General features: G+C 40.9%; 1 protein-coding gene across 2 annotated transcripts in view; it reads right to left on the reverse strand.

The window, feature by feature from the left end:
- Positions 1–10457: 10457 nt before the first annotated feature.
- Positions 10458–21557, reverse strand: part of LUZP2 (leucine zipper protein 2) — a 212107-nt gene continuing 201007 nt past the window's right edge. For both annotated transcript variants that reach the window (XM_056491993.1, XM_056491992.1), the window contains 3 exons: positions 16412–16504; positions 14431–14508; positions 10458–13876 (listed from right to left, as the gene is read on the reverse strand). In XM_056491993.1, the coding sequence (XP_056347968.1) occupies positions 13772–13876; positions 14431–14508; positions 16412–16504 (276 nt within the window). In that variant the 3' untranslated portion in view covers positions 10458–13771. The remainder of the gene's footprint in view (positions 13877–14430; positions 14509–16411; positions 16505–21557) is intronic.

Genomic DNA, 21557 nt, shown 5'->3' on the forward strand with positions numbered 1-21557 from the left:
TCGGGCAACACTACTATATACCTATTTGTGAAACAGCCTTTTGTGGTGCTAATCCATGATGCAGAGAACTCATTTCTAAGTGTAGTGCAAAGTGAGAACTACTGTGTGCTGTGCATGCTTTCTCCTTAGCGTTAGGTACACTGCAGTGCTCTTCACTATGGAGAGTTCAAAGAGTGCATTGTACGCTTACAAGGAGCAGGGCATTCTCGTATGGCACAGAGAGTTTGACAGAAAAGTGCACACGCCAGGCCAGTTTTGTAAGTAGCAAAACCTACCAGCAGAGTGCTCTGTGTGAGTAGGAGACGACACTTTACCTCGCTTAGAGAGAAATCGCCGCAGGATACATAGCGCGAACCAGCATTTGCAGAGCAGCGGAGTGCACCGCGCTGAATAGTGGTTGTCAGTGACTAGAGGCATGAAACAGGATCAGCTTCAGCTTGCTTTGCTACTTTATATGTATTCGTCAACCAGTCTTCTGTGGTACATATCTGTGATGCAGAGAACTAATTTCTAAGTGTAGTTCAAAGTGAGAACTACTGTGTGCTGTGCATGTTTTCTCCTTAGTGTTAGGTACACTGCAGTGCTCTTCCCTATGCAGAGTGGAAAGAGAGGACGTTACTCTTAGAAGGAGCAGGGCAAGCTCATATGGTAGAGAGAGTTTGACAGAAAAGTGCACATGCCAGGCGAGTTTTATATGTAGCAAACCTACCAGCAGAGTGTTCTGTGTGAGCAGGAGACGACACTTCACCTCGCTTAGAGAAAAATCTCAGCCGGATACATAATGCGAACCAGGAATTGGCAGAGCAATGGAGTGCTCTTCTCAGCAGAGCGGTTGTCAGTGACTAGAGCCACGAAGCAGGATCAGCGTCAGCTTGCTTGGCCACTACATACATATTTGTCAAGCAGTCTTCTGTGGTACATATCCGTGATGCAGAGAATTCATTTCTAAGTGTAGTGCAAAGTGAGAACTACTGTGTGCTGTGCATTCTTTCTGCTTAGCGTTAGGTACACTGCAGTGCTCTTCCCTATGCAGAATTGAAAGAGTGCACGGTACACTTACAAGGAGCAGGGCATTTTCGTATGGTACAGAGAGTTTCACAGAAAAAGGCACACGCCTGGCATGTTTTGGCAGTAGCAACACCTACCAGCAGCGTGCTCAGTGTGAGAAGGAGACAACACTTCACCTCGGTTAGAGAAATATCGCCGCAGGATACATAGCGCAAACAGGAATTTGCAGAGCACAGGAGTGCTTTTCACAGCATAGCGCTTGTCAGTGACTAGAGCCGGATCTGTGTCAGCTTGCTTTGCTACTACATACTTATTCATCCTGCAGAATTTTGTGGTTCATATCTGTGATGCAGAGAACTCATTTCTAAGTGTAGTGCAAAGTGAGAACTACTGTGTGCTGTGCATGCTGCCTGAAAACAGAGTGAATGTCCAGGGATTTCCAAGGAAGAAATTGGAAAAACGAGTGGGCAAATTTCCAGAGGAACGGCAATTAAAATGGCCCAAAGCCACCTCAAGTGACACAAGAAAGGGCCCAAAAACTCCTGGAATCTGCACAAAACCACCTAAAATCTAGGAAAAGCCTAAGGATTGCTGGGAAAACCATCAGGAAAATTCCAGGGAAAATTCAGACTAAAAATTTTGCACTCCGAGGCACAAAAATCCCCTAAAAATCAATATGAAAATGGCCAGAAATAGTCCTAGAAGAGACACTGAAACTCCCCAAATTGGTAAAAAATTCCCAGCCTTATTGGGAAAAGTATCTGGGAAAATCCAGGATGAATTAAGCCATAGCAACCCATGAAAATGCCTAAAAATTTGCACTAAGAAACACAAAATTCCCCCAGAAATTGCACAGAAAATGGACAATAAAACTCCTACTCTTTGCCCCAATAATCAGAGAAATTCCAGAAGTTTCTCAGCAAAAGACGAGAAAAAGTTTGGGCGATCTATCTGGAGGAAATGCAACTTAAAATGTCCCAAAACCCCCAAAAATGAAAAAAGAAAAAAAAAAAAAAAGGGCCAATATCCCATGGAATCTGTACAAAAAATCTTAAATTCTGGCAAAATCCCAAAGATAGCTGGGAAATGCATCAGGAAAAATCCAGGGAAAATTCAGCCTAATGAATTCACACTAAGAAACACAAAAATCTCCAAGAAATTGCACAAAAAATGGCCAGAAAAACTTCTAACATCTGCACTAAAAACACCAAACATGGCCACAAAATCCAGTGAGATTCCAGGATTTTCTGAGGAAAAAACTGGGGAAGTGAGTGGGCAAAATATCTGGAGGAAATGCGACTTAAAAGGGCCCAAAAAGCCTGAAAATCACACGAACAATGGCCCAAAAACTCCTAAAATCCATACTAAAACACCTAAACTCTGCCAAAATTCCAAGGACTGCTAGGAAATACATCAGGAAAAATCCCAGAAAAATTGAGCCTCACAAAACTGAAAAGTCCCAGAAAATTGGTGCTAAGGATCGAAAAATCCCCTAAGATTCAAACAGAAAATGACCTGAAAATTCCCAAAAGTTGCATTGCAACACCCCAAGGCTGCCAAAATTCCAGACGCTCTTGGGAAAAGCATCTGGAAAAACGCATGAAAACTCTGCCTTACAAACAGGAAAAATCCATTAAAATTCGCAGTGAGAAATACAAAAATCCACAAGAAATTGCACCAAAAATGGCCCAAAAAACTCCTAATATCTGCCCCAAAACCCAGTGAATGTCCAGGGATTTCCAAGGAAGAAATTGGAAAAATGAGTGGGCAAATTTCCAGAGGAAGGCCAATTAAAATGGCCCAAAGCCACCTCAAATGGCGCAAAAAAGGGCCCAAAAACTCCTGGAATCTGCACAAAACCACCTAAAATCTATGAGAAGCCTAAGGATTGCTGGGAAAAACATCAGGAAAAATCCAGGGAAAATTCAGCCTAATGAATTCACACTAAGAAACACAAAATCCTCCAGAACATGAATAGAAAATGGACAGAAATATTCCTAACATCTGCACTAAAAACACCAAACATGGCCCCAAAATCCACTGAGATTCCAGGAATTTCTGAGGAAAAGACTGGAAAAATGGGTGGGCCAAATATTTGGAGGAAATGCGACATAAAATAACCCAAACCACCCTAAAATGGCACAAAACATGGCCCAAAAACTCCTGGAATCTGCACAAAAATCACCTAAAATCTATGAAAATCTTAAGGATTGCTGGGAAAAGCATCAGGAAAAATCCAGGTGAAATTCAGACTAACAAATTCACACTGAGGGACGCAAAAATCCCCTAAAAATCAATATGAAAATGGCCAGAAATTGTCCTAAAATGAACACTGAAACATCCCAAAGCAGTCAAAATTCCAAGCATTATTGGGAAAAACAGCTGGAAAAATCAAGGATAAGTTCAACCTTAGCCACCCAGGAAAAGTCCATTAAAATTCGCACTGAGAAACACAAAAATCTCCAAGAAATTGCACAAAAAATGACCAGAAAAACTCCTAATATCAGCCCCAAATCTCAGTGAATGTCCAGGGATTTCCAAGGAAAAAACTGGAAAAACGAGTGGGCAAATTTCAAGAGGAATGCCAATTAAAATGGCCCAAAGCCACCTCAAATGGCGCAAAAAATGGCCCAAAAACTCCTGGAATCTGCACAAAACCACCTAAAATCTAGGAAAAGCCTAAGGATTGCTGGGAAAACCATCAGGAAAATTCCAGGGAAAATTCAGACTAAAAATTTTGCACTCCGAGGCACAAAAATCCCCTAAAAATCAATATGAAAATGGCCAGAAATAGTCCTAGAAGAGACACTGAAACTCCCCAAATTGGTAAAAAATTCCCAGCCTTATTGGGAAAAGTATCTGGGAAAATCCAGGATGAATTAAGCCATAGCAACCCATGAAAATGCCTAAAAATTTGCACTAAGAAACACAAAAATATCCCAGAATTTGCATGAAAACTTGCCAGAAAAACTCCTACTATTTGCCCCAAAAATCAGAGAGATTCCAGGAATTTCTCTGGACAAGATTGGAAAAATGAGTGGAAAGAATATCTGGAGGAAATGCGACTTAAAATGTAAAAAAACCCCCTGAAATAAAAAAAAAAAGGCCCAAAAACACCTGAAATCTGTACAAAAAAGCCTAAATTCCAGCAAAATCACAAGGATAGCTGGGAAAAGCATCAGGAAAAATCCAGGGAAAATTCAGCCTAATGAATTCACACTAAGAAACACAAAAATCCCCCAGAACATGCACAAAAAAATGGAAAGAAAATCTCCTAACTTCCGCACTAAAAACATCACACATGGCCCCAAAATCCACTGAGATTCCAGGAATTTCTGAGGAAAAAGATGGGAAAAATGGGTGGGACTAATATTTGGAGGAAATGCGACATAAAATAACCCAAACCACCCTAAAATGGCACAAAACATGGCCCAAAAACTCCTGGAATCTGCACAAAAATCACCTAAAATCTATGAAAATCTTAAGGATTGCTGGGAAAAGCATCAGGAAAAATCCAGGGGGAATTCAGACTAACAAATTCACACTGAGAGACGCAAAAATCCCCTAAAAATTGAGTGGTTGGATAAAACTACTATCAACATGCTTTTGCTTTTTGTGATTGCTCAAAAATCTTTCAAAGTGTGTTGCAACTTCATGTCCTGTAGCTGCTGCCGAGGACGTAATCTGCAATCTTCCCATTGTCCCAACCACGTAGTGAGACTGATGCTTGGAAAATAAAATAGCTCAAGGCACTTTGCACTGCAGTCCCGTCCCATTTGTGATTCTGGACATAAACCCCTTGGCTGGCATTTTTTCCTTTCATGGCAATTCTTCTAAATGATTCTACACAATATAATGTCTTGGGTTGCAATATAGGATGTGGCCAGAAATATGTATTCTACACCATCTGTTGAAGCCGGGTGGGGCAGTGATCCTTATCTCTGTGGCACATATTATCTGCTAATGGACCATCTTCAAAACTAGGTGGGGGAATCATCTTTATCTTTTCCACAACCCATCCTCCCTCCAGGAAGATATCATCTGCTGCTGGGGCATTAAGTCCCACTGCATGACTCATAAAATTACATCCTCCCATTAGAGATGATCCGGCCAGGGGGAGGAGCCAAGCCTTTCCTACCTAGATAAAAACTGAGATTTTGGACAGCAAGATACCTTCTTTCCATTGGATTCCAGAGGAAAGCCGACCTTTCCACATCATCTCTGTACCTTCTGAGGAAAACTGTATCCTTCTACAGGTCCACTCCTTCAGCTGAACCACATCTGCCACTGCAGGAGGACTGTAGTCACCATTTAATGGGACTGCTACCAACACCCTGACTGATGGGGTGTCAGGTTGTATTCTGACTCTGTCAGTGTTTTGTTCTTTGTAATGCTGTATTTCTATTTTAATTTTCCTAGTAAAGAACTGTTATTCCTAATTCCCATATCTTTGACTGAGAGCCCCTTGATTTCAAAACTATAATAATTTGGCGGGAGGGGATTTACATTCTCCATTTCAAAGAGAAGCTTCTGCTTTTATTGGCAGACACCTGTCATTCAAACCAGTATACCATGCTACTTTGGATGCAGACTGGGAAACAGTTGGCCTTCTGGGCTGTGAGTGCACATGGCTATCTCATGTCCAGCCTTTCATCCACCCTCATATCCTTCTGGGCAGGGCTACTCTCAGTCTGTTTATCCCCCAACCCTTGATACTGGGGGTGCACTAACACAGGTGCAGCACCTGTGACCAGCACTTGGCCTTGTTAAACCTCATGAGATTCCCATTGGCTCACTTCTCAAGTTTATTCAGGTCCCTCTGGAAGGCACCCCATCCTTCAAATGTGTCACTTCACCCTCAGTTCTGTGACATCTCCCAAACCCACAGAGGGTGTATTTGATCCCTTCATCTGTGTTATCAATGAAGATATTAAATAATGCTGGTCCCAATATGGCCCCCATTTGTCACTGAAATCAATTGTTGATTGCTGCCTTCTGGATCAGACTGTCCCATATTTTTCTTATCTATCTAACAATCCATTAATCAATTAAATTTCTTTCCAATTTAGAACAAAATATTGTGGAGGACAGTGTGACAAGTTTTACAAAAGTCCAGAAAAATGACATCTGTATGCCTTCTTTTGGGTACTGATATAGTCACCCCATCACAGAAGGGTACTGGGTTGGTCAGACAGGACTGGTACTTGGTGAAGTTGTGCTGCATGTCCCAAATCACCTCCTTGCCTTAGCACAACTTCTAAAAAGATCTGTTTTATGATCTTCTCAGCACAGAGGTGAGGCCAAGAGGTTGGTACTTCCTAGGATCCTCCTTTCTACGCTTTTTGAAGACAAGTATTGTGTTTCCCGTTTTCCAGCCACCTGTGATTACATGTGACCACCATGACTTTTCAACTGTTATGGAGAGTGGCATGGCAGCGACATCAGCCAATTCTCTCAGAGTTCTGGGGGGCATCTCAATGGGTCCCACAGACTTATGCACATTCATGTTCCTCAGGTGGTCTAAGGAACTTGATCTTCTCTTACAGTGGGAGGAAATTTGCTTCCCCTGTCCCCATCCTGCTATTCATCCACTTGAGAGTTGTGGGAACAGAGGCTGCCATTGAAGGCTGAGGTAAACGTTGTTGAATATCTCAGCCTTCTTGTCACCCATTTTTACCTGTTTTCTAGCACTTTATCAGTTTATCAGTACACCTTCTTATGTCTTCCTCTTCTGATTAGCATTTCTGCAGAAGGCCTTCCTGTTATTCTTTGTGCACCTTGCCAGGTTCAGTTCCAGCTTTGCCTTGGCCTTCTTCACCCCTTTCCTGCTGAATTGTCCCAAACCAGGCCAAAAGACACTTCCAAGACAAAGTCCAAGGAGCGGGGATTTGCTTTATTCCGCATGCTGGGTGTGTTAGGGTTGTCTCCCCTAACAGCGCATGCTGGTACACAGCAGATTACAATAGAAGGAGATACTTTATGAACATTCATTGCTTTCCTTAGAAAAGGCGTGGTTATGCAAACTATATCTCAAAACTCACGACTCTCATTAGCATACATGAAGCACAGCTGCAGTGCACCCTGGTGGTGGCACTGGGAAAGGCTCTGCGTTCCCCTTGGTGGTCTCCTGATGAAGGCTGGACGTCTTCCTCACCATGCACTTTTCACCTTTCTCCTCTAGGCATGTGCAGTCTCTTGTTAGCTGTTTCAGCGATTTTCTTACTGGTTTAGCGAGTTCTGTCCTTCATTTTCCGAGTTCTGTTCCCTATTTCTTGCCAAGTTTCGTCCTGTGTCTTTAGCTTGTGGCTAATATTTGCCAGCTCCTATATTGGTTGCAATGTATCTTATTCTTACCCAAGTATGCCTAGGCACAGTGCTTTTAACCCTTTAAGTACACAACCATACTTTGTCTCTATTCTCTTCCCAGGTTACCTGTCATAGCTTCTACTCTCTGAGAATTTTCTTCTTTCTCTTTAGTTTCACCAGCAGGTGAAATGACTCAGCCATGTTGGTCTCTTGTCTTCCTTGTGTTGGGGGTTGAGTGTTTTCCTATTACTGTGTCAATTTAAAGAATTTTTCCCATTATCATGCCACTGGAGCTGGCTGGTTACACCCCGGATCTTTGATGACTCTGGACAAAAGGGGTAGGTGGGATTGGCTTGGAGAGGGGCTCTCGTGCTTCCAGAGGGGACTCGTGTTTCCGGTGAGCTCGGAGGAGGATCCCCCAGTCTTGGAGCCACGCGGCCGAAGGCAGGAGAGCCAGACCCTCTGCGATCACCTGCCCTGCATCTGCCCTGCTTCAGCCTCCTGCCTCTGCGGACACAGCGAATCACCCGGACACAAACGGTGAGGGAGGAGCTGCCCGCTCCAGCCCGCTCCCCCTGAGACCGGCGTGGCCGCAGCCGCCCCCTCCCGCCTCCGCTCCTGCCGAGAGAGAGTGTGCTCACAGCTAAAGAAAGGACTGGAACCGAGTTATCCGTTCTGTTTTGTTAGTAATTTTAACAACTGCTGTTGTTTCTGCTTGTACAGTTAGATATATTAGTAAAAGAGCTGTTATTCCTACCCCTTTATCTCTGCCTCAGAGTCCTTGATTCAAACGTTTATAATATTTGGGGGGAGTGGAATTCAGGTCTCTGTTTCAAAGGAAAACTTCTGCCTTTATTGGCAGACACCTGTCCTTCAAACCAGAACACCTTGCCTGCCTTCTTGCTCCTGGGGATTGTTTCAAACTTTGAACTTCTATTTTTTTTTTTTTTTCTTAATAGACTTCTAGACTATTTTGAATTAATCTCTCATCCAATCCATTTGTATCCATGTGTCTTTATAAGCTTATATACACATAAAGCTGCCCAGATATATATATAAGTGTGCATGTAGATTAAAAATTCTGGAGTGAAATCTCATCCGCAGTCAGATATTACTTTGCCAAAACTTATAGTGGCAAGCCAGTCCACATGCAAGTGTTACAAAGTGGTCAGAAGGACTGACTTTTTCTACTTAAACAAGAATCTCTATTAATATGAATGGGAGGAGGCTCTCACTGTTTCTTGGAGCATTGAACTTAAGATACATTAAGTTCTGTGTCTGACCTTGTGGCTTTGGAAAAGCTGTCTCACTTCTGTAAGGATTTCAGGACAAATGATATAATACACTACTTTTTATGACGTGAATATATCAATATGGTACAAGACAGTGTTTTAGTTTATGACAATTTACAGGGCAGAGACCAAAATTGGTTACCTACCCTATGCCATAGCAGCCCACGTGGAGAAAAGACAGTGAAGGAGCCGCCTTCTCTGGACCACGCATCTGACAGAAAACAATAGAAAACAACACAGCCTCCACAACACAACAAATTGAGCCCCTGTGGTCCCAGAACACTCCCTCCCCCCAGACAGCAACCAAGGAAACAGGGACAAAACTTAACCTGGAAAAAACATTTTTAGTCCAAAAGTCTCTGATACTGCCAAAAATGCTAGAAGAAACTTCCTGGCAGTTGTAGGGTCCAGCACCTCCTCAGTGTGACATGGCTGGAACTGCAGGCAGTGCCTGGAAAACCCATGAAAAGTGGGTCCGACTCCTCCTTGGAAAATCGCAGGTCCGATCCCTCCTTGGCAAAGCGGCAGGCAGCAGGACAGAAAGGTATTCTGAAATTCTCCAGAGTGCACTGAGAACAAAGAATCCCCCTCCTCCTTCACACTGCCTCACAGGAGACGACAGGCGGCAGAAAACAAAGAAAACAAACATTGAAAGTGCTGCAAAATCCACTCTGAAGCAGTTTTGGATTGAGAAGTGCAGCTTCTCGGGTTGCAATACGGGGAGCTGCCTGAGGCAACCCCCTTGGGAGCCTGGAGAGAACAAAAGAGAGCTGGGTGCGTCTCTGTACCCTGTTTTTAAGGATTTGTCACCACCCTCGGCTTCCTTCTGTGGACTCAGGGTAAAACATATTGTTTTTACTTCCCGGCTGCAGGGTCTTACAGATACAGTGAGCAGACTGCACGGATTGACATAGAGAAGATATGAAATACACGATTTTTTTGGGCTGCCTAGGTTACCTAGGACAGATAGTTTGCTTTCATTCTTTAAAGTCAAACCTTCATATTAAAAGGTATTATAGAACCATGTGAACTATTAGTGCTATTGTTTATTGGATGAAAATTTAAAATCTGATTTCTTAAAGGGAAATCCCAGAAATTTATGAATTTCTGGAAAAATCCCAAAGCAATTAGTAATATCTAGAAATACCTGTTTTATTTGTTTGTCTTCTATTTTATGTATTTTGAGAATTATTTATTCTATATGTGTGTTTAAGGTGTCTTTGTGAGAAAAATCCCTATTTAATCAGGCTGTGGAGTATCAAGGACTGAGAAAGTGAAGTAAACTGGTGGGGTCACACTCTTTCCCCCTGAGAGAAATGCAGTAGATAGAAACTCAGCAAGAGTTGTGGGAGCCCTGATCCTCCTGCTTCAGGCAGGAGGGGAGCTAAAACATAAGGGAAATGGAAAAATGTCTCTGCTGATGGAAGTAGGAGAATCCCCTCCCAGCCTCTTTTACTTTCCCAAGTACACTTAGGCAGCATGTATGAGGCTCTGAACATGAGGGTCAGGCCCATGATATTGGAGAAGAAGGTCTGTTGGGGGGTTCATCTGGAACAGGCCAGTCAGCCAGATGAATCAGAACTTCAAGTGGAAAGAAAGGGAGGGAGGGAGGGAGGGAGGGAGGGAGGGAGGGAGGGAAGGAAGGAAGGAAGGAAGGAAGGAAGGAAGGAAGGAAGGAAGGAAGGAAGGAAGGAAGGAAGGGAGGGAGGGAGAGAGGGAGGGAGTGTTTGGCTACTCTCTTCTAAGGGGAACTGGGGGCTGCATATGACATCCCAGAGGGAAGTCTGCTGCCTCCCTTGGGTGTGGGTAAGTATTGGAAGATCAAAATCACGAGAGACAGGGCAACTGGGAGACTTTTAAAAGATGGTTTATTGCCTCATGGCATCAGTCTCATAGAAGTGTGAGACATTAAAGATATTACATTTAATGCCATAATATCAGAATACATCTAATTCTTAGTCACAATGCCTTATGTTAGTTTTTTAGCCAATCACATACTTCAATGAAACTTGGTAACATCTTTTTATACCAATCATTAATTGCTTTGCTTTTTCTGGCTTTGCCACAATGCATCATTTTTAACCAATCATACAATAGTTCGCAAACCTACATTGATACATCTTTAGCTTCTAACTAACTTTAGAAAAAGGTTTTATTGCTAAACTTTAAAATCTTTTACTCACTTAACATATTGTATTGCTTACATTATGCATACCTCTGCTTAAAACATATTTCTACTTAAACTACAAACTTATATTCTTGTTTGATGTGTACTTTACTTTCAGTGTTCTAATTCTCCAAGCCTTCTCCAAGGTCTTAGGTCAAGCATTGTGTCCATCTCTATCTCTGAGCCTGTATGCACAAGGCCCTGAAAGCTCTCTGTATTGAAGTTCCCACAGATAAGGGGTATTACCAGGAAACTCCCTGGAATGATTCAGCCTTCTCTTTATTGCCCACTGTTTCTTGTCCAGGTTGGCAGTGACAAGGCTGACAAGAGAAGTCCTAGCACAATCACAAGAACTTCAGAGCTGTGGGGTAACTGGTTGAAGGAACAGGAGCACAGGTGGTGTTTTCCTCAAGTCCTTTACTAGCAAGGAAGAATGCAAAAAGGAACAGGAGAATCGGCATCAATGTGTGGCATAGAGACTGGTGGCATTGGTAGAATTTGCTTTTTTTTAACCATGGAGTGATTTATATTGCATCAGACCTGATGGAGACAGATGTGCTTCACCTGTTTTAAAAGAGAATAAGATTCTAGCCATTGAGTTAGCAGGGCTGATTGAGAGGGATTGAAAATGTTGATGGAAGAGATGTGCCCTGGGTGGGCAAGCAAGTATTGGGAGTAAAACTGATAGCCCACCCCCATGACTTTGAAGTGAGCCATACTGGAATGCACTTGCAGTCTTATGAGGACAAGCTGGGGACTCCTAAGGTAATAAAAGCTGACAGGGAAAACTCCACAAAGTTATGTTGAAGGGAGAAAAGGGGTTTTGCTCTGGGAAGGTGACATGACTGACAGGCAAGCTGAGGTGCCTTTTCATCAATGCATGCAGCATGGGCAACAAACAGGAGGAGCTGGAAGCCTCTGTGCTACAAAAAGTTATGACCTTGTTGTGCTTACTGGAACTTGGAACTTACTGGGACTTGGTGGGATGAATCCCATGACTGGTGCACCACTACTGATAGCTACAGATAGATACAGATAGCTACAGTTCAGAAGGGAGGAAGGAGAGGTGGAGGGATTGCCCTCTTATATCAAGTGCAGTGAGGATCTGTCTTTGAAGAACAGCCATGAGCAAGACAAAAGCTTCTAGGTAAGAATCAGTGACCAAGGCAGCAAAGGAACCTTGTGGTTGGTATCCACTACAGGCTGCCAGATGAATGGGGTCATATTGACAAAGGCTTCTTTCTAAAACTACAGGAAGCATTGTGCTCACAGGCTTTTGTCCTGCTGGAGGGCTTCAACCACTGTGCAGTGGAGATCCTTTCTTGACAGGTGACTGAAACAGTTGCAGTGACGTTTTCAGTTAAGGTGTGTCATATGCAAAGAAATGTTGCTTTTGGCATCACTAGAAATTAATGCCAGCTGTAGATATGACAAGATCACAAGTCTCTTGCTCACAAAAAATTGTGAAGGACAGCAGACTGTCTTTGGCAAGATTTAGGATCAGATGCAAAAGCCAAATCTCTTTTCTGATTTATTTTGTGGCCACAATTACACTTCTTTTGACCCTTAACATGGATAGTCTTAAGCTGTTCTTTGTCATCATTTGTTCAGCTCATTAGGCTTTTTCTTTATAAAATTGTATTTTGTCAAGGCAGAAAAATTTACCATTCTGCAACTGTCTGCCTTTGAGTAGAGAAGCATATACCAAATATCAGGGTAAAAGATTATTCACACCAGCAAGGAAAAGGCAGATATTGAAGGAGACTTTTGAAGGAGAGGTAAAATCTTAAATGCTAAAACTGAAGACAGAGCACCACTAAGGCAAATGAAAGATTTGTCTATTTTCTTTTAAACTGATACAAAGCAAGAAAAAGTAAATTAGTATAACTACTTTAAATCTAGCAAAAAATGTGCTGCTGTGTGCATCAAGACAAAGGTGGAAGTTTACAAGTTACAACTGCTTAAAACACTTCTTGCATAGCATTGCATCAGGCAATTTACTGTTCCTACTCTTCCTGAAAGATTTGCATCTCAACAAGATATGGCATATGAATTCTTAAATTAGACAATAATGACATACATGCAAACAAAACATTGTCTCTTCCTTCTCCTCCCTTTCTTTCTGCTTTCTTGTCATAGACTATGTGGCTAAGGAGAAACTGAAAGAATCCATGAATCACAGAGCATACTCCAATCAATATGCTTCTTTCTGATTAAGTGATCAAAGGCCAGCTGTGGTGGACAAAATAGGGCTTTACCCTTTAAAGTAAATTTTGTCCTGTTGAGATCAGCACAAATATAGGGGATGAAACTGCCTTCCCAAGTCTGCCATCCAAACTATGAAATTGTAAGTCAGTAGCACCGGTGAATTTTTTTGCTTGAATCACCAGAGTAATGATTCTGTCTATCTCTATTCCTTAAACTCAAATTCTGTCAGCTTTTCAGTGTTCAGAAATGGGCTACTTAAAATAGCAGTGAGGAAAAAAAAGAACAAAATAAAAGTATTTTATTGTGTAAATAAGTAGATTTGAAATAGAATTACTGAAATATAAGTATACATAGACCCCCATGCACAGATCCCTTTACAGTTGCACTTAAGGATTGTACTTCAAATGTGATTACACAGATATTTCCCCCCGCAGACACACTGACTGCCCCTTAATCTTAGAATCTAATCTGCCTCAAAATTACATGAAATAAAACAGACTGAGAAAATACTTGAGAATGACTGCTTACAAAGAAGGTAATATACAGTATACAATTACTGATAAGGTAGAACAAGAGTTCAAAAACTGGACTGCATTACAAAGCATTTCTTCTAACATCCATTTTGGATTATTGCTGTAAGGTACTAATTGGTCTGTTCTAGACTATTTTACAGACATTCATAAAATAGTGAAAAATGCATGCTTTAGAAACCTGGGACATTTCATGCCTTTGTGCTACCAGAACATGCAGATGGAAGCAACTGGCATTTTCCAATGTAGATTAGTAGCTTTTAGAGGTTTTTTTCTTGTGTGCTAACTGATTCTTCGTATATATTCTCATTTTTCTCAGGTGATTTTTTATCTTCAGGTTTAGTCCATGGAGGGCTATGCAACTTCTGTAGAGGTGAAAACATCATCAGTGTAAACATGGTGTATAGAATACATATATATATAAGCAAAAATTTTAAAAAAAGTATGTTAAAATTCCATGTCAATAGTTTATTTGTATTAAACTGTTGTACCATTCAAAAATGATTGCAGCAGAATATATTTGCCAACTGTCCCTAGAAAAGGGTTCTGATCTCTATTAATGGAAGCATATGTGAGACATATATATGTATGTATATATATCTTATAACAATTATATATGTGTATATAAAATTATTTTGGAAATCTCTTCCTAATCCTGCTTCCAGGGCTGTAGACATCCCACTATCAAATTAAATCATTATGTCATACTAGTTCTTCAAATATTTAATCATTTGCAAATTGTTACCACCCAGAAAACATTTTGAACAGATGAATTGCAATCAGATACAGTCAAAGTCTGAACTAAGTAGTCTTCTCTTTTGAGACAGAACTTGGTGAAGAATGTGTAAGTATACCTCAAGTAATTGCATTTCACAAGCCTTTTTAGTAAAACCCCAACAATTACTCTGAAAGAGAATACCTGAAAGCTTGTCTCTGTTTCTGCTGCCTTCAAATGAGATGTTGAATCATTATGATTCCCCAAACACATTTTGACAACCTGTCAATACAAATGTCACAGATAACTCAGTATTTTTTGCTAAGATATTGTTTTAAAAAAAATCAATCAATCAATCAATCAATCAATCAATCAATCACTGGGTCTTCTTTTAAGCCTAGTTGATGAAATGGAACAAAGTTTTCATAGCTAAGCTTATCCCATACTCCCATCATCCCTGTAATAGTCTTTAAAAATACAGTATTGTGGCAGCAAGTTTAACAACTTTATACTTATCCAGCTTTTTTCTTCATGTTTAAATCTTATCACCAGTAGTGAAGTTTATTTCTACAAGTAGTCCTAGAGAACAGAAAGGTAATTACAAGTGTCTTTGATTGAAGAAATAGTAACAAATGAAAATCAGCATTATAGTTAGAACTTCTCTATTACTATTCTCTTGTCTAAACTCTTGATCTCTTAGTTATAATAATCCCTGAATGGGAATATAAAGTCACTGAAGTCAGAGGACTCTCAAGGTGAAAAATCTTGTTGCATTAATTGCCGTCATTTTATTAACGGAATAATATTATATTCTTTGCCAATTTGCTGTTAAGTATCTGGGAAAACAGAGTTGCACAGCAGAAATAAAATTAATTACAAGTAGATTTTTGAAACAAGGACATCTCCAGATATGAAACCAGAGATTTCCTCAACACTGAAAATTCTACTATGCTTAAATCAACGTCTCTTCAGGAGTAGGATTAAGAACGTCATAGGAAAAGGAGTTGAAACAATGCGGCCTCAAGCTTTTATCCTTAGCTAGCGAGTAGCTGAATGGTTCTGCTGCCCGAGTTCTGAGCTATCTGGACTCTGAGTAGCAACCCCGGGTTTGGAAGGCATCCAGACCTCTAAAACAGCTACAGGATGTGGCAGAAGGGATGTAACATAACTGAATAAACTTGTAACATCTTTGTAAAAAATGAATTCTGTGTAATTTTTAAAAATAATTTATTGTATCCTGAATTATCTAAGACTTTTTTCCCAGAATTTTCTTCACACTGCCATAATCACTAATAGCAAGCTACTCAATTACCTCCACAGGATTTTGTTTTATCTTACAATATAACAATATATTCAATATATATTGAATATTCGATATATGTATTTCCCTGCACATTACTCAGAGCAACACTATACTTTTAGAACTATTGATCAAAACATCCTAAACAGTTAGAGTTGACTCTGAGCAAAATTTGTCTTGACCATTTTTTCTGGTTTTTTTTTTTTTTTCCCCTTTTCTATTTGTATCTTTATAATTACAGCCACAATCCATTCATTTGATATTGCTGTTAAGAGCTCATACCATGCTGTTTGACTGAGTGTACTGTCTCAGTAAAAGTGACAGATTTAGCTTTCTGTCAGAGATCTCCTAAGAAAAACACAGCTTGCAGCTTTTCTAGACTGGCAGTGAACAATATCTCATCCTTCCAACTATTATGCTGTCATGCCTTAGATCTCCCCAAAGGCTTTGCTTCATTAAATTAAGTATCTGTGAAGGCTGTGCCTGATTATTAGAAATAAATAAATTAGTAATAAATACAAAGATATGTAAACAAGGTTTTTGCATCTCACTATAATGCATGCAACACTTCAACCAAACTTCAAAACTTCAACAAAACAAATTCTTGAAGCGGTTAAACATGAAATGACACACTTTCTACCACTGCTCTTCCTGCAACAGCTCTACCTGTTCTGTTCAGTAGTCTTTAAAAGGAACTCGGATAATATATATGCACAGATTGACAGCAAAAGCATTTTCTCCTCAGCACTTTAATATGGAACATTGCTGGCTTATAAAATATGTCTACCATCTTGAATAGGAAAAGTCCCATTGACAGTCACCTAAAGCACTCATGTTTTCATACAGCATAGATTAGGCCTTGTTTTTCAGGGGAGTTAATCTTACATCTTGAGAACCACACTCCTGGGTGCTTTGATTTTCTTCCTTTTTCAAGGCCACATGAAAATTCTCTTTCTCTGCTGAGACATTTTGCCAGACCTGAAAAATAAAAATACAAAGTAATAATTTGTAAATATTAATATAATTGAGATAAAATATCAAATAAGTCACATGTGAAAATTCAAGATAACAATGAAAAACCAAGAGGTCATATACTCCAACTGTTTACTTTATATACCGCATTTTCTCCACATTTTATACAGGAAACGTCTTAACATACATTCTCGTTAGAGCATTCCCTTATAAATGATTACCTCCATATACATAATCAAGATATTCTATCTGAATGCCAAAGAAGGGGAAAAAATAACATTTTCAGAACTCGTATTCCTGTGGCTCTTGTGGATTCTGGGAAAGATTGAGGCAGTGAGTTGACATGTTTATGAACTACTTTAGCTTATTTCAGCTGTCCACAGCTTTTCTTCTCTGCTGGGATCTCCCAAGGTGCAAGCTGGCAAAACATGTTCATTTTCATGCTTTTCACTCCTTACATGCAAAATGGACTGCTGCATGGGGAAGGCACTCTGTTACTGTGAATTTCCTTCCACTGAATTGTTGCTTGCTTTAAGCATCAGTTTCTGTATTTCCTGAAACTTTTAACATTCAAAAGGACAAAAAAAGGAAGAACATATACTGGAACTGTTCTGGAACCATCAAATTGTCTGCAAGACATATTGAAACTCTTCATGGGGGTGGTGACAGGTAAGAAAGCAAAATAATTTTTCTGTAAAGGAAAATTAAAACTTCAGACACCAGTTTTGAAATCTTTCTTATGTCACTTACATTGCATTGAATTACGAAGTAATACAAAGTTTTCAGAAATGATGGAGGAGAAACCAAACCAAGCAGGTCACTATTTACAATTTAACTTGAACCATGAAAAATTGTTCAATTCATAGTTGAAATAAAATAGTTCAAATAGCTCAAACAGCCTCTGGTTAACAGCTCTTCGATGAGAATTTGTTAGTTTTATAGAGCAACTGATTACTGGAGGAAGTAATGTGGAGATAAACAAAAAGATCAATATAAATAATTGTTTTGTTAAATAATAAATGCTATTTAATACCTGCATTGAGTCACCTGCCTGTTCAGACTGAAAGAAATTACAGTTCTTCAAACCCAAATTTCTTCCCATTGAGTAAAAGAAGCATATGTTCAATAAATGATAAAACATATGTTCACTTGATTTCTTGACTGCCTGACACAGTGAAATCCCATGGGATGCCAACAAAACCAGACAGCTTTACTAACTGAGAAGACTAAATGCCTGTGCATAGTGCTTATTTCAGAATTTGATTCTTGCTTAAGAATGTGCCTTAACAAATGATGTTACACAATTTCTCAGCATGTTGTACTCATTTCTAAAGAACAAGGGGAAGTTTGAGATTTTAGGTAAGTTGTCATCAAGAAAATACTTTCCAAGTGTCATATTTTCAGATGTTCACAGCATTTCCTATTTCTAGGAAATCTTCAAAAGAGTGAAGTCCATTATTACATACTAGAACTATTCTTTTTTCTCATTCAAAATAAAAGATTTTATGAGGTTTTTCAATTTCTATATGATTGCCTTAGTCAGTAGGATCAGATTCTGTAACAAATTTTTAAAATTACTTACCAGAGCTGCACTGCTCAGACACCAGCCAAACCTGGGAGCAGTGAATGGGGATGCTTCATTCCCTGTTTTCTGATGGACATTGCATCCCTTCAGCTATCACACAACTATCATCCCCAGTTATTTTCATACAGTTGTCCTAAGGTGACACTGATCTGCGTGTCTTAAGTTCAAGTTTAAAACACCACCACACTTCTCACAAAGGCTAAAGGAGGAAAGCAGAGCAGAGGGCAAGACCCTGTCTGGGTCCCTGTCGTGGTTTGACACTAGCCAAACAGCAGGCACCCACGAAAGTAATTCGTTTACCAAACTCTCCTGCTATCACTGGTCAGAGGAAAGGGGAAAAAAATTAACGAAGGGCTCATGACTTGAGATAAGGACTAGAAGGCAAACACTCTAAGGGCAAAACATATTCACATTTAAAGGTATGAATTAAATTTATCACTATCAAAGTCAGAGGAGGATAATGAAAAGTAAAATAAGCTTTTAAAACACCCTTTTTTTCCCCTCAGCCCCTCCCTGCTTCCCAACGACAGAGCAGGGAGATGGTGTGGGGGTTTGGTCAGCTCGTCACTTGAGATTTTCTGTTTGCTTGGGAAAAGGAGTCTTTCTCTCTGCCATGTCATGATGTCCCTTTCCACGGGCAAACAGTTCCCAAAACTGTTGCGGCATGGGTCACTCGTCCGCGGAGTGCAGTCTTCTAAGGACAGGCTGCTTTAGTTTGGAAGCAAGGGTCCTCTCTCTCTGCCTCTGGAAGCTCTTTATTGGGATTTCCCACTGGATCACAGCCTTCTCTGGAATCCTCCTGCTCCAGCATGAGCACTTTTCCCAAGGGCTGCAAGTGGATCCCTGCATTCCCAGGGAACTTCATACATTTCAGGGGCCAGTTTGTTTCACCATAGTCCTCACTATGGCTTGCAGAGGAATCTTGGCTTTGATGCTGGGAGCACCTCCTCCTCTTCTTTTCTCCTGACAGTGGAGCCGCCATGGTGTTTTCCCTCACATGTCCTCACTTCTTCCTCTTCTCTCACTAGAAGAAACACTTATGCTTGTAGGTACCGTTGCCAACAAGTTCCACTGATTCAAAGATTCCTGCAGGATCCCGCAGCGCTGAGAGGTTGATTTTGCCCAGGTTCTATGCTGAGGAGTTGCTCACCCTCAGCCGTGTTGCCCCGCTGGCTGCCATGCGGGCAATGGCGACTGCTGTGGTGCTGGCGCCATTGAAGGCCTCTCCTCATGCAGGAGCTGGGAAGGAGAAAGTGACGCTGCCGCTCTTGTCCTTCTGCCCACGGCATGGCTGGCTGGGTGCTGCCAGACGGGCAGGGCTCTCTGCACGCCGTGCCGAGATGGCAGTGGCCGCGGTGCATCCCTGCGCATGGCATCAGGGATGGTTCCTGGCAGTGGCGCTGTGCCACCCCTGGGAAAAACTGCCCCTGCACTGCTTGGATTTTCTAAAATATGTCGGCATCAGAGTCATCACCAACCTCTCTAAATTGAGCCGGCAGTATGTCCATCTTCAGAGCCATAAGAGATTGGCTCTTTTGGACTTGGTGGAAGCTTCCAGTAGCTCCTCATAGGAGCCACCCCTGTCCTCTGTCGCCTCCTCCCCCCGCCGCTATCAAAAACCCAGGCCGTGCAAAATCAACACAGTCCTTTAAATCTGAGTTCTGGCCAAAACACCAGAGGGCATACTGCATCTATTTAGGCAGTTTTGTTCTATAAAATTTTAGGACCAACACTGACTTATTATATGAAAAAAATATTTTAGAGGCTTATATACTTGCTGATGATGTGTGAGTCTTTCAGGAAGACTTTGCAAACATGAATGTTTCATTGTCGAAAATAAATTCTCATATAAAAATAAATATGTTATTACTTATCTGAGTGGGGCCTATTTACTAGACTGATACCTTAGGTAATAAAATTGACATCAAGTATTCCAGAGTGAAATTGTTTGGATGAAGATTATTGAACTCCTTCCCAATTTACTTCAAGCTTTCTGAACTGTCCTCAAAGCTTTTCAATACAGGATTTAAAATGCAAAAAATTTTTTAAGGAACACACAATCTTCTATCTTGTTTTTGTCTTTGAAATAATTTAGAAGCATCTTCCTAGTGAGACCTTACAAGCTTAACTAAAACCTAAGCTTTGCATTTTAGATCCTTGAAATAATAGTTTAAAATACATTGAAGGTATGTGCTTGCAGAGGAAACTAGACTCCATTGATGAGTGCTTCCCTTGCAGCAAAACTTGCAGAATACTTGAAGAGAAGCAAACCAAACCCCTTATTTCTTTGAGGTTTCTTCCAAAGTTTGCAGTGGAATAAATAAGACCCCAGTTCTCCTTCATGCCTTTGAAATTTCCTTCAGTTATGCTTTATATATTTTCATTTCTAATACCAAACACCTTTTCTTCTGAAAGGGTGCACTATTGTTATAATACCCTCATCTTCATGCTAAACAAAATTGCAAAATTTGATCAACCATCTTTCAAAAGATTTTTTGACTTTGATATGTGGCTCAATTATTTGCCATATTATAAACAGTCTTACTGGCTCTTTCTTCTCACATGACCCACATGCACAACCCTTGCTCTGTAGCCAGCATTTTTTCATGTGTGATGCCAGAGTACTAGGAGCACTCTGCCAGACAACCTGCCACTGCTAATATGGGTCACATAACTGCAATTTTTTCCCTGTTACTTAGACTGTCACAGATTAATCTTTTCTACACTAAAGGTTCGTAGTGATAATCAATGTCCACATTAAAAAAAAAAAAAAAAAAAAAAGGGCACTAATACTGATCTGATGTTGTAATTCAGTATCTGAGGTATAAGAAATTAAATACCCTACAAGCTTCCTTCCTGCTAGTTCCCAGTTCATGTCCCCTTTCCGGTCCTGTGATCTTCCCCTGTGACCTTGTACCCACCGGGGGTCAGGTATGCTGATCCTAGTCCCCTCTGTGTCCTCATTCCATTGGCAGCCATCCAAAGCCACTCCCATTCCCCTCTCCTGAATACCTGGTTCGGAGAGAGATTCTCCCTCTTTCCGGCCACACCATCGCCCTGGAATACACTGAGATTGAAAGAGCCTCTTTTGTATCCTTCTCCATCCATGCTGCGATACTTTGTCTGATCTTAAGTAATTACGAAAAAGACACAGTGTATAGCAGCAGTTGGCGCCCAATCGTCGGGGCTTCACTTTTAGATCCCATTTTGGCTAAAGTCCCTGTTTTAGGACTTTAAAAGGCCCGTTGGGCTGTTCAACTACCTCCCTGGGTCGGAGCTGCTTTTTACCAGCCCCGAACATAGGAGGGTGAAACGGATAACTTCTCTGCGAGAGTCGGAGGAGCCGGTTCTGGATCGGAACTTTTGCAGAGTTACAGCGAGACCGCACTCTGTCTGAGGAAGGTAAAATCCCTTCGGGAAGGCGTGAACCCCAATCTAGCCCCGAGGTACTGGGGAGGGGGCGTTTTTTTAGAC

Source organism: Oenanthe melanoleuca, chromosome 5 (assembly GCF_029582105.1).
Source record: "Oenanthe melanoleuca isolate GR-GAL-2019-014 chromosome 5, OMel1.0, whole genome shotgun sequence".
Taxonomy (NCBI): domain Eukaryota; kingdom Metazoa; phylum Chordata; class Aves; order Passeriformes; family Muscicapidae; genus Oenanthe; species Oenanthe melanoleuca.